Raw genomic sequence first — 14,527 nt, forward strand, 5'->3', positions numbered from 1 at the left:
CAAGACCCTTAATCCTCGTGTGCCCTCTGTTACATACTGTCTGAGGTAGTTATCCCTCAAAAACTCAAGAAACTCATTTTCTTTACTTCCAGTCGCTATCTCTTCATTCCAGTCTATATTGCCATAATTAAAATCACCCATAATGATCACCCTTTTCTTATTTGCTTGGCTTATTTGACTGTACATTTCACTATCACCACCATCCACATTACCAGGTCTATAACAACATCCCACCAAGTATTTGATTCTATTCACCTCTATCTCACACCATACTGCCTCAAAACCACTGGCCCTATTTCCCTCTTGCATCTCTACCTTGTATGGACATAACTCTTTCTCTATCATCAATAGCACTCCCCCTCCCTTTTTATCCCTTCTATCCTCACGAAACACATCATACCTTTCCATCTCTATTCCTGTCAGGATGTCGTCCTCATCTAACCATGTCTCACTTATTCCAACAATCTCTGGGTGCACAGACGCAATTAGTGCAACCATTTCATCTGCCTTGTTTCTTATGCTTCTAGCATTGGTATACAAACACAACAACTCAATCACCTGCTTTATAATTCCACATAAGTTCCCATCTCTTTGATACTCCTGCATGTCTATTCATTTTCCAAGTCAAAACTATATGGTCACTCTCTCCAACTGGTGGGAGAGATGTCATCTCAGTTATTATCAACTCTTCTGATGCTATAACCAAATCCAAAACTCTTGAACCTCTTGTTCCCTCTGTTACATGTTGCCTAAGACATTTGTCCCTCAAGAATTCTAGAAATTCCATTCCCCTATTCTACATGCATCTTCCTCTCTTCAATTTATACTACTGTAGTAAAATCTCCCGTAACAATTATTCTTCTTGCACTTGCCAAACTTAACTGTCTAAACATCTCCTGGTCCCGATCCTCTTTGCTCCTGGGTCTGTAGCAACACCCCACAATATATCCTGTCTTGCCTACCTCTACCTCACACCATATGCTCTCAAAATCATTTGTCTCACTTCCTTCCAAAGCCTTCACTCTTAGAGGACATAAGTCATCACTTATCATAAGCAGTACCCCACCACCATGCTTTCCCCTCCTATCCTGACAAAAAATGCTGTACCCGGTGACTTCTATTCCTGTTATTATATCCCCTTCTGTCAACCACATCTCAGTGATCCCAATAATGTTTGGCCAGGCTGATGCTATCTGCACTACCAATTCTTCTCCCTTATTCCGGATACTCCTGGCATTGGTATAGAGCATATAAATGCCATTGTTTCTATACCCACCATTATCCCCTCTAGACTCCACTGGGCTCAGTGTTACCTGATGTCGTCTCCCTTCTCCCAAGTATCCATTCCCACAAGAGGCCACCCCTGCTATCATCCTCCCTGGGACACACTGACTCGTTCAGAACAGCAATCTCTCCACATGCATACATCCTTCCTCATTCAAATGTAAGCGGTCTCTCGCATACAATTCCTCTCTTTCCTCAAATGCACTCTCCAAGCATCCACATATACCAGTCCTCTCTTGTCACACATTCTCGCTATTATGCCATTCAATATCACCGCTCTTCTGCTCAGCTCGTCATTATCATACCTAGGCAACACGCACACTATTTTTCCTCTCTCTGTCTTCTTCCATACAGCCTCAAGCAAAAATCTCATATCTTTCGCTGCCCGACTTACATTACCACTCAAGTCATTTGTTCCTACCATCACAATCACCTCATCCACCCTTTCACCTCTCTTAATTGCCATAGCCACCCTTTCTATTGTTCCTCCTGGCAAACACTCCTCATGCATCCTATCTTGAACACCACGGATCATTGAGTCACCATACATTATACCTCTTACCATTCCCTCTCTCCTATTGTTTCCATTCTCTCCTCTTCTTTCATTCCCATAGGTCTCTCTCATTCCCTCTCCTCTACTGCTATTCTCTTTTCTAGCATTCCCATACCTCTCTCTCCTACTGTTTCCATTTTCTCCTCTTCTAGTACTCCCATACATCTCTCTCTCATTTCCTCTCTCCTAATGTTTCCATTTTCTCCACTTCTAGCACTTCCATATCCCTCTCTCATTCCGTCTCTCCTACTGTTTCCATTAGTTTTTTTCCAATGGTCCACATATTTTTCACTAATGAAAATACTTGTTCAGTGGGGGCATTAGATCCAGGGAGGCATAAGCAAAATTCAATGATTTTTAAAATGTTTTTAAAAGATACATATTTATCTGTGAAATATCTAAAATATTCAAACCCTACTACGTCATTTTGTTGTAATTCTTCGATCTTTTCACTGGTGACATAACTTTTAATACACAAAACTTCATAAAATAGTTCATTGTCATTTATATTTAAGTTCCAATGACTGGAAATAAACAAAATACTTTCCTCAATCTTTTTGAGGAAATTTGAATGGGTTCTACTAAGAGAAATCCCACAGAGGGATTTCTCGTAGTAGGACCTATTCAAATACTTCCATTTCCATGAAATAGCTGTCTTAATTATTTAAATAATCAACGCAGGTTGGTAAAATTTATGAATTGCATCTTTAAATATTTTGACATCAATATTCAATTTAATATTTCAATTCACAAAATAAAGGACAAAATGGCCATTTTAGAAAAATAAATAAATCTAAAGGAACAGAGCAGTGAAATAAAAGACTGTCCTCTTAAATAAAGGACATATGGTCACCATAATTATATGCAATGTTTCAATTTGTGGTAGAATTTTATTTGAAGTTAGCCTTTGTGATCTGTCATAATGACATTGAGAATTTCAAATGCAATAAAACAAACACTTATTTCATGTAATTGAAAAATTGGACAATAATTTTTAGTAAGTTACTGTGTTTCAGTGCAACATATGGTTGCATTGAAACACAGTTGTTGACTGAGTCTGTACAGCATAGTTTCTGTGGGAGGAGACAATAATAGTGCAATTAGAGACAGCTGGAATAAAAACGGCGCTAAGTAATGAATCGCACTATTTGTTGAGAAATATATTACACAGACTGCAAAAGCCTCTGTACCTTATTCAGGGATACAATAAAACTACACTTGTTTTTCTTGCATCTGCAGTATAATAGCTTTGGGGAGGGTGTGTTTTAAACTGGGGGGGGCAAGTTACTATCATCTTGAGATAAACATGTTTCAACATTTTTCGTGTGCGAGGTAATATGCAAAACTTTTTGATGTCGTTTTTCGTAAAGTAAAATCAGGGGTGTGAGTTATATTTGAGTAAATACGATAAGCATTTCGCCAACAAGTTGAGCTTCTCCTGCTCAGCTGACTTCTATGGTGAGTTACAAGTTACAATGCATAAATATTTTTCTAGGTACCGTTTTTTTTTTTTTTTTCAAACCAACATTGAAATCAATTTAATAATACAATAATCAATTTTACACTAAATAATAATATTAATTTATAACATATTATATATCATTATAAATAAATTAATAGATTTTCTATTAATTTTTCCACTTCTAAAAACTGCCAGCACGTCATCAACTTGATTTGTAAATTTTTGGCATGCACTGGCACTGCAGCAACTTGATTTGTAAACTTTTGGCACCCACACATAAAAAGGTTCGCTACCACTGCCCTAATCAACGATATGATTCTTCTTTTATTGGACAGAGTTCCTCCTGATATCAATATCCTTTTTGTCTCAATACTGTGTTCCAATTACTTTATGTAGCAAAATAATGATGCAGTGCAGTATATAGAAGGGAGGCAAGTATTAGGAGAATTGGAGGTGAAAGAATCAGAGGTGTATCAGGTGTGGTTAGATCAGATGTTAATAAGGCTGTGGGAATGAATGACATACCACCACGTATTCTTAAGGAATATGCACCACAGTTGGCTATGCCTTTCACTTGGTGATTTAATGAAAGTCTTGCAGTGGTTAGGGTTCCTAAGGAATTGAAAAGCAAAATAGTACCACTCTGCAAGCATGGTTCTAAGATAGGAGTCTCCAATTATAGGCCAGTCTGTATGACTGCAATTGTGGTCAAGGTGTTGGAGAGATTGGTAAGGAATAGAATACAGAGTTGGGTTGATAGACATGGCATTCTTTATGATGGTCAGCATGGATTTGTAAAGGGTAGGTCCTGTTTCAGTAATTTACTTGCATTTTATGATAAGGTAATGAGTGTGTTAGATAGGAGAATCATATACAGTGATATTCTTAGACTTTGCAAAAGCATTTGATAGATTACCACATAATAAGTTGGTGTACAAGCTGCAGAGGATGGGAATAGATGATATATTGGTTAGATGAATCAGAGATTGGCTATCTGAACGATAACAGCGGGTTGTGTATGATGGAGCAGTGTCTCAAAAAAGGAGAATAACCAGTGGTATGCTCCAGTGTTCTGTTCTTGGGCCCCTGCTGTTTGACTTGTTTGTAAACAATATATCATGTGGATTGACTGGTGATCTTCAGTTGTTTGCTGATGATGCAAAATTGGGAGGAATTATAAGTAGCACTGCTGATGTTAATTCCCTTCAGGAAGATTTAAATGGACTTTTTACTTAAGGAGTGGGATTGTAGTATTAATATCAATAAGTGCAAGGTGTTGCATTTTGAAGTGCAGAAATATAAGGCTTCGTACTATAATTATGGTGCCATACTGCAGGAATTGATGAGATTAGAGATTTGTGAGTGATGGTTGAGAGTAGACTGAAGTTTAGAGGGCATGTTGCTAGTGTTGCAAAGGCTGCACATCACAGTACTCTAACATGTAGGGATAAGGAAGTCGTTGTGACACTGTATAAAGCACTGATCAGACCACACTTGGACTATTGTGCTTAAATCTGGTCACCTGGTTTTCAGTGTGATGTGGAGACATTGGAGAGGGTCCAGAGGTAAGTTACAAAGACAATGTCAGGACTTTGGAATGAAAGAGGTTGAAGAGATGTGGATTAAGAGAGTTTGGTGGATAGGAGGAAGAGAGGAAATATGATAGAGACATTTAAATTAATGAGAGGATTTTATGAGATTAATCCAGAGAGGAATATAAAAACAGTAGAAGGCGAAAGTGAAAGAACCAGAAATCATTCCTGGAAGTTAGGTAAAGGTGTGTGAAGAGAGGTGTGAGCAGTAGATTTCTTGCATGGAGAATTGTCAGTGAATGGAACTCATTACACCAGAATGTGTTGGAATGCAAGGAGTGTTAAGAATTTTAAGATTCGGTATGATAAATATATTGTCAGTTGAATGAACCTCCCATAAAGAATCTGCCAACTCCATGCAGGTTGCAATATAATGATGATGATGATGATGATAATAATAATAATAATAATTTAAATCTACAAAAACAGAGTTCAGCCAGGACTCACCACTATCCTCTCCTATTGTCAAATTTTATATGGAAACTTTTGAGCTAATCACTCTAGGTTCCTATACTTTAAAACCCACAGTTTGGCTCAGATACATTAATAATATTTTTGTTATATAGCCCCATGGCCACCTGTCTGAACAAACACCACAAACTCATACAATTCCTTAACTTGAAAACCAGAACACACTTCAATTTCTGGGTGCACTTGTCAGATGTCATCCCTCAGGCAATCTATCTTTCATTATCTACTGTAAGTCTAAATATGCTGGCCACTATGTACCCTCGTACTACCATCAACACAACGCCTTGTGGAGTCAAACAACAGAGCAATAACTATTTGTTCAGTAAAGGATTAGTGCATTGTAAAAGTATTCCTCATGATTTTTTAGAGCATGAATTACAAAAATCATCAATACTTTTACAGCGGCTGCAGCAAAAATACCATTAACAAAATTTTTCACGAGACTACAACTAAAAATAAAATTAATAAAGACCACATTAATACCATAGCCATTCAGCATATTAAAGGGATATCAGAAACAATAAAAAACACTACAAAGCATAACCTTAATGTCATCTTTAAACCACAGTAAAATTAAAGAACTTATTTAACTTATCCAAGGATTTCCTTCCTGCCCTGGCCCACCTGTGGTATATCAAATCGAATGTACTGCAGCTTTCCATATATAGACAAAATAGGATGCATGATTCCGATCCAGAAAAAGAAACCCAAATGACTTATGATATTTAATAATTATGGAAAATCTGGCCTATTTGATCACCCAGAAAGTTCTACTCAGAACTGACTGGAATGGCACCTGTTTCTTGGCTTAAGTGCTGGTAAAATTCATGATAAATGTTTAATGGAGTGAAATAGCACTAGGACACGATTAAAAGTAGTATCTCATCTCAGTTCCAGTATTTCGTCTCAGTTACAGAGATTTGTAAGGGAGTACAAAATGAGACATGACACACACACACACACACACACACACACATATACAAAGGCAGCACAAAACTATTTAAAACATGTGGATGAAAGACTAGAGTCCTAACTAGATGGGGTGCCTTTTATTGACACCTGTTGGTGGCCTAGGATGTAAACAGGGATCTCGAAGTATTAGTATTTTGCATATAGGCTGTGGGACTTGATAATATATCACCGCGTATTCTGAAGGAATGTGCCAGAGAGTTGACACCTGCCTTGACATATTTTTTTAATACGAGTCTTGCACTTGGTCAAGTCCCTAAAGAGTGGAAGGAGGGCAAGATTGTGCCACTTCATAAAGGAGGTGATCGAACTCAAGCATCAAACTATAGGCCTATCTGTGTGTCAGGTGTTGTGGTTAAGTTGTTGGAGAAGCTTGTGAGAACTAGGATCCAGAGGTGGGTTGACAACAATGGTATAATCTTTGATGGACAGCATGGATTTGCTAAAGGGAGGTCGTGTTTTAGTAATCTACTTACTTATTACAATAAAGTGACTGCTTCCTTGGACAAAGGAGAAGGATACACAGTAATATACTTGGATTTTGCAAAAGCTTTTGATAGAGTACCTCATGATAAGTTGACAGTCAAACTAGAGCAGATGGGGTTGGATATTAGATTAGTGCATTGGATTGGAGACTGGCTATCTGATAGGTATCAACAAGTTGTGTATGGGGGTGCAATATCCAGGAAAAGGAAAGTCACTAGTGGAGTGCCTCAGGGATCTGTTTTAGGGCCATTACTATTTAACTTGTATATTAATGATATTGGCGAAGATTTGGATGGAGATATTCAGTTGTTTGCAGATGATGCAAAGTTGGGACGAACCATAAAGAGTAGTGAAGATGTTGTGGCCTTGCAAGAAGACTTGAATAAATTGAGTGCTTGGGCAAGCAAATGGGGATGTGAGTTCAATGTTGCAAAATGTAAGGTTTTAAAATTTGGAAAACAAAGATGGGATGCAGAATTTATGCTTGGTGAGAATATATTGTTGGAAGTAGAGGAAATAAGAGATCTGGGAGTGATAGTGGATAAGGATCTAAAATTTAGGGGACACATCGCCAAAATTGTGAAGACAACACAAAGACTTCTGGGAATGATGCGGAGGACACTGACATGTAGAAGTAGGGAGATTCTTGTTCCATTGTATAAGGCTTTGATTAGGCCACACATGGACTATTGTGCCCAGATTTGGTCACCTGGTTTTCAGAAGGATGAAGAGATGTTGGAAAGGGTCCAAAGGCGACTGACTAAGGTAGTCTCTGACCTCTGGAATGTCGAGTATGAGGAAAGATTGAAAAGATGTAATTTGCAGAGTCTCGTGGAGAGAAGGAAGAGGGGAGATATGATAGAGACCTACAAGTTGGTAAGGGGTTGTTATAGGATCAATGGTGGAGAAGTTCTACAGAGAATAGTGGGAGATCAGGGGAGAACCAGAGGTCATACCTGGAAACTGTATAAAGAGGGTGTGAGTAGGGGAGTGAGAGGCAGGTTTTTTTCGTGCAGAGTTGTGAATGATTGGAATGCCTTGCCTGAGAGTGTGGTGTCTGCAGGGAGTTTGAATGTGTTTAAGACCCGGTATGATGAGATGTGTGTGAGATAAAAGGACCTCCTAGATGAGTCTTTGACTCCATGAGGTCTTGTTTAATAATAATAATAATATTATCGGAAGTTTTATGCAACTATATTTATTTAAATTAGGCTGATTTTTAAGAGCAGCAGCAGATTCTTACAACAGTCTTTTTCTTCTAATTTACTGTGATGAAGAATGATGGTCTTTTTCCAATTGATTCTGTAAGCTATATCCAAAGCATGGTCAGCAAAGCCAGATTGACTATATTCATGACTGCAGATGTATTGTCAGTTCTTCCATTCAGATGGTAGCTGATCTTCCTGTCTGTCCATAGTGGGCTAACTTGCAGGAACAAGGATCTCTATATACACCTGGAACTGAGAGGGGAGGAAATTTGTCTTTAGTGGAGTGGATAAGAGTAGCTTGTTTTAATTGGGGTTTGAAAGTGGTGCAAACATTATATTTCTTTAAGATTCTGGATATTTTTTCTGAAGTGCTTCAGACTTGGGAGATGGTGATAGCATTACTAAAATCTTTCCGAAGAGAAGTTCATGGATTGGGGGAAATGATTGATTATTTTTTTGATAATGTGGGAACTGTAACCATTAGATAGAAATGTGTGGTGTATATGATTGAGTTCTGTTCAAGTGAGGTCTCATTGGAACAAAGGTTATAAGCTCTATGGGTTAGTGTTTGTAATGACATGATATTGTTGAGGGGAGGGGGGGGATGGAAAAGTTTGTGCAGGTGACGATATCTAGAAGGGCCAGGGCTATTATTGTTTTCCTTTTCCATAGTAAATTGGATTCGAGGATGAAGGCTATTGAGGTGATATAGAAAAGTATCCAAGAATTTGGGCCATGAGACCAAATAGAAAAGACATCATCTACGTATCTCAGCCAAATAGGTTTGAGATGGGCAGAGTATTGGAAGCATTAAATACCACTTTTAATCATTTCCTAATGCTGTTTCATTCCATTAAACTTTCATCATGAGTCCTTATATAATACCTAAGCCTGGTATTATATAAGGACTTATACCAGATTCTGGATATTTTTTCTGGAGCGCTTCAGACTTTTGAGATGGTGATAGCATTACTATAATCTTTCCGAAGAGAAGTTCATAGATTGGGGAAAATGATTGATTATTTTTTTGATAATGTGGGAACTGTAACCATTAGATAGAAAAGTGTGGTGTATATGATTGAGTTCTGTTCAAGTGAGGTCTCATTGGAACAAAGGTTATAAGCTCTCAAAGGTTTCTTAAAGGAGAAACCAATGAAATTCTAATCAACCATCCTAATCTCAACAGTAATAATGGCATAAAAATCTCAAGAATCTGGATGACACATTTGACTTACTTCTGTTTCAACAGGTCACTCATTTTTATTATATATATTTTTATGAGAGCAGAGTGGTGCAGTGGAAGCATGCTGGGCCCAAAACCCAGAGGACCATTGATCGAAACCAGGCTCTGCTAAGAATTTTCTTTGCCAGACTGGCTGGCCGGGTGGTTAGCATATCAGGTTTGAATTCTGCCATGGACATGGATGTTTGTGATTGTTTGTGGAAAAACTAATAGTGGTGGTGGTTGGCGGTAGATGCCGTTTGTGGATTGAGTGGTGGAGACAGAGTTGTAGAGCAGGTGAGAGCCCTCCCTCGATGAGTCTTTGATATTATTTGATACCTCCAGGTATCAAATAATAATAATAATAATACTTTTTGTTTTATGTGACTTCCATTCATGAATGGTTGTAAGTCTATGATATATTACTACTGTGACCAGACTAAGTATTTTTAATGTTTTTTTTATTTATTTATTTTTTACAGGCCAGAAGCTTGCTACAGAGACCACACATGGAGTTTTTTCAAGCCACTTGAGGCCTCCAATAAACAGAATGGTTGTCTCATACTGGGAAATAAAATTCATATCATAACTGAAGAATGAATTAGAACTGTTTATAGTAGGATTCCGACAGATATGCTAACCACTGAAGCCAACAAGGCAGGCAGAGATCTGAATTTTCAAGTCTGAAATTCAAAGATTTGAGTTGAAAATTATCTTAAATATTGATTAGGCAACCACTAATATTGGCAGCATTTACCAGTATTATGACATTGTTGTAGTGATTGTTTGCCATACAATGCGGATTATAACAGCATGTTTCTTTGAATTTGTGTGTGTGTGTGTGTGTGTGTGTGTGTGTGTGTGTGCGTGTGCGTGCACATGTACTCCAGATGATAACCTTAATATGAAGACCAAAATGATAGATATTAATCTTGGTTAATAAAGCTATTACTCTAACACATCTTTAATATTGTCATATTTGGTAGCACACTTCATTTTTCATACTCATTTGATAAACCATTCAGTGCACAAACAATTCAAACTTCAATATCTTCTACAACCAGTGCCTTAAGCATTGATCTTCATACAATCTATCAGTTTGGTGGATATAAGTTAGACACTTTCATTGCAAGCATAATGCAGTTGCTTTCTTTCTCACAAAAGAATGATTTTGATTCACCTTCCTTTCATTAATACACATAACACCAGATAGGACTGAATCTCTCTCTCTCTCTCTCTCTTTAAGGATTGACATTTATCTTAAGCCTTTCCTGACATAAACACATCACAATAGCTTCTTCAGCTATACTAAAATTCACGATGTTATCCAGAAAAGGAAAATTCAGTTGATAGATGAATCCCTCTCTCTCAATGACCCACTTTGACTATTATCTAACATATGATCTGTTTCAACTATGTCTTTTCTACAGGTAGTACTTCTATGGACACTACTCCACTGGCATCCATCATTTCTCACCTTTCCAATGGGCCTATTAAAATGAGCAGCAGCAGCTCAAAATCCTTTAACAGTCAAAAATTCAAGCACACCAACCTTATGTCTCTTTGCTTCTTTCATCCTGTCTGTTACAATTCTCTTCTCTGGAACAGCCTTCCTCACAAACTGCCTCACTCCCTGCAGAGTTTGGTGGATAGAAGGAGAGGTGATATGATTGAGACTTTTAAACTGTTCAGAGGTGGTTATAGGGTTGACACCGGGGAGTTCTTTCGCTTGGCTGAACAGCGGGGGGCCATCCCTGGTAGTTATAAAAGGAAACTGTGAGAAAGAGGGTGAGGAGTGGTTTCTTTGCATGGAGGGTGGTTGAACCATGGAATGCATTGCCTGATAGAGTGGTGAGAATGAGAACGGTCAATGTGTTTAAGGAGTGGTATGATAGACTTTGAGTTCCCTAGGAGGGACCACCCTTCATGAATCTAGATAGACTTGCGTTTCTTAGAAAGGACCTCTCAGGATGAGTCTTTTGACTCCATGGAGGCTTGAATAACAATAATAATAATGATAAATTGTCCCCAACAAACCTCTGGCTTTTGAAGAAACAATAGGGTCCTTCCTTCCTAACACCTTTGTCACTCCCCCCCCCTCCCCCAACACACACTGTGTCATTTCTCATGTATCATACCATTCAGTGCACAAACAATTCAAACTTCAATATTTTCAAAATTAACAACAACAAAGATAGATAGTGCTAAATATAAAATTGCAAATTTAATTAAAAAACAAATAGAAATAATAATAATAATAATAATAATAATAATAATAATAATAACAGCAAATTTAATTAGCTCAAACCTATATTAATATTACTATTTATTTTCATTTTTATGCATAAATAAACCACACACACATTTACACACAGGAACTTTAGCTGACCAGCTACCAGTAGGCAAGCACTGTAGATAAGAATCACCATCTAATACTGAAGGTAAAATACATGTAATGCGAGCTTCACTATGTACTTTTCTCTGTGGATCATTATACATCACAATCATTGTACTTGATGGAGAAATTTCAGGACACTGCATATCTGAAAAAAAAAAAAAAAAGGAAATATGAAAATTAATATTACTAATTGTATGACTGGAGCCTCCATAGCTCACTTGGTTTAGATGAGTCCTTTAGTTGGAAAGCCATGAGTTTGAATCCTGTCTGATGTGAAGAATCTTTATTAGGTGTTATCAGTCAAATGGTGAGTAAGCTGGTCTCATATGGAGGTAGAGGTTTTTTTTTCTCTCCTGGAAACTATGGTTTTTTTTATCTCTCAAAACAGGCAAACTGACCAGAACGAATGAACGAACGAACTCACTCACACACACACACACACAATATGCAGACATACTGTGTGTGTGTGCGGTTAGGAATAAGGATTAACCAACCTATTCCATCATATTTGGTTTTGAATATGTCAGTGAAGTGTGAGTCTACATTTTTTTTTTACTTAAAAAAGAATAATGCAGAGAATAATTTCCCTTTTTTCTTCCTACACCAAGATATATATACTATGATGAATACTTTCAGATTTCCGTCTACAACATATTTTAATCTTTTAACATTAAAAGTTATTATTAATCCATCTTTTAATATTCTTAACATTACCAAATAATTGAAATTCAAGATACTTTATTATTATTATTTGTTTCTCATGCATCACCATGGAGGGATCGTGGCAGGCAATACTAACCATTACTTCTCCATTAATTCTTATATTTTTCCTTGAACTCATTCACTATGGTGTGAGGTAGAGGTAGGCAAGACAGGATATTTAGTGGGGTGTTGCTACAGACCCAGGAGCACAGAGGATGGGGACCAGGAGATGTTTAGACAGCTAAGTTTGGCAAGTGCAAGAAGAATGATTGATATGGGAGATTTTAACTTCAGTAGTATAAATTGGAGAGAGGAACATGCATGTAGCAATAGGGGAATGGAATTTCTAGAATTCTTGAGGGACAAATGTCTTAGGCAACATGTAACAGAGGGAACAAAAGTTCAAAAGTTTTGGATTTGGTTATAGCATCAGAAGAGTTGATAATAACTGAATTGATGTCTCTCCCACCAGTTGGAGAGAGTGACCATATGGTGTTGACTTGGAAAATGAATAGACATGCAGGAGTATCAAAGAGACGAGAACTTATGTGGAATTATAAGGCAGGCGATTATAATAGTCTTAGACGTCAACTTCGCGAAGTTTCATGGAGGCAGGAATTGGAAGGCCGGCATATCACTAGTGCGTGGGAAATTGTGAAAGAATATTTGTTATCAGCAATGGTAAGTTGTATACCACGAGTGAAGAAGAGGACGCAATTTGGAGTAAAGTGGATGACAAACAATATTAAACAGGAATTGCATGAGAAAAAGGGGCTATGGAAGAGATATAAGGAGACAGGTGAAAAGAAGATGCATGAAGAAAATAAGATACAGGCCAGAAGAGTGACTAGTGTGGTAAGGAAAGCGAAACTGGAATATGAGAGGCGATTGGCCCTAAGATCCAAAGAAAATCCTAGGGAATTTTTTAGCTATGTGGCCAGTAGGAGGAGAAATGACTGTGGAAGAATGATATTGTGGGATAAAAATGGGAATAGAGTGACTGATGCAGAGGACATAGTGGAATTGTTCAATGAACACTTTATTGGAGTATTTCATCCTAGAGGAGTCAGTTTTAATGCTAGAGGGATTGGACTGGTTCGAGGTCTGGAGGTACAGGAGGAGAGTGTGTTTCAGACTCTGAGTACTCTGTATATCAGTAAAGCTGTAGGACTGGATGGTATTTCACCACGAGTTTTGAGAGAATGTGCAAGAAAATTGACAGTGCCTTTAACGTGGCTTTTCAATGAAAGTCTGGCTTTGGCAAAGGTGCCCAGGGAATGGAAGGAAGGTAAGATAGTGCCATTGTATAAGGGTGGTAACAGACTGGAAGTGTCTAATTATAGGCCAGTCTGTGTGTCATCAGTAGTTGTTAAGATCTTGGAGAAAGTAGTGAGGGACCGTATACAACATTGGGCAGATGAGGGTAATGTTATCTGTGAGAATCAACATGGATTTGTGAAAGGACGCTCTTGTTTTAGCAATATGCTAGCCTTTTATAATAAAGTTTCACGAACATTAGATGAGGGAAAGGCATATACTGCGATTTTCTTAGATTTGGTGAAGGCATTTGACAGGGTGCCACATGATAAGCTGATATTTAAGTTGCAGCACATGGGTCTGGATGTCAGATTGGTCAACTGGATTCAGGATTGGCTGTCTGATAGGTATCAGAGAGTTGTGTATGGTGGAGCAGTTTCCAGGAGGCAGAGGGTTACAAGTGGGGTCCCACAGGGCTCAGTACTAGGACCTATATTGTTTAACCTTTATATCAATGACATAGCCAGTGGATTGCAGGGGGATATTCAGTTGTTTGCGGAGGATGCGAAGCTGGGAAGGATTATTAGTAATAGTGCAGATGTGGTAGCCCTGCAAGAGGATTTAAATAAGCTAGATAGATGGGCAAATGAATGGGGATGTCAGTTTAATGCAGCAAAATGTAAAGTCTTGAGCTTTGGGAAACATCAATGGGATGCTGCATACTCTATGGGAGGAGTTATACTGGAGAAAGTAGGGGAGACAAGAGATCTGGGGTTGATGATTGATAGAAACCTGAAGTTTAGGGGACATATTGCAAAGGTGGTGAAGGTAACACAGAGGATTGCTGCTATTATGAGAAGGACACTGACCTGCAGAGATAAGAGGGTTATCATTCTGTTGTATAAGTCTCTGATCAGACCACA

At 38.0% G+C, this 14,527-nt stretch overlaps 1 protein-coding gene across 2 annotated transcripts in view; it reads right to left on the minus strand.

The window, feature by feature from the left end:
- Positions 1 to 14,527, minus strand: part of LOC150098729 (complement factor H-like) — a 601,741-nt gene that overhangs the window by 70,680 nt on the left and 516,534 nt on the right. For both annotated transcript variants that reach the window (XM_090405340.1, XM_090405339.1), the window contains exon 17: positions 11,611 to 11,790. In XM_090405340.1, the coding sequence (XP_090261466.1) occupies positions 11,611 to 11,790 (180 nt within the window). The remainder of the gene's footprint in view (positions 1 to 11,610; positions 11,791 to 14,527) is intronic.

Source organism: Typopeltis vanoorti, chromosome 15, assembly GCF_054136105.1.
Source record: "Typopeltis vanoorti isolate ZY-2024b chromosome 15, IOZ_Tvanoo_1.0, whole genome shotgun sequence".
NCBI classification, from domain to species: Eukaryota; Metazoa; Arthropoda; class Arachnida; order Uropygi; family Thelyphonidae; genus Typopeltis; species Typopeltis vanoorti.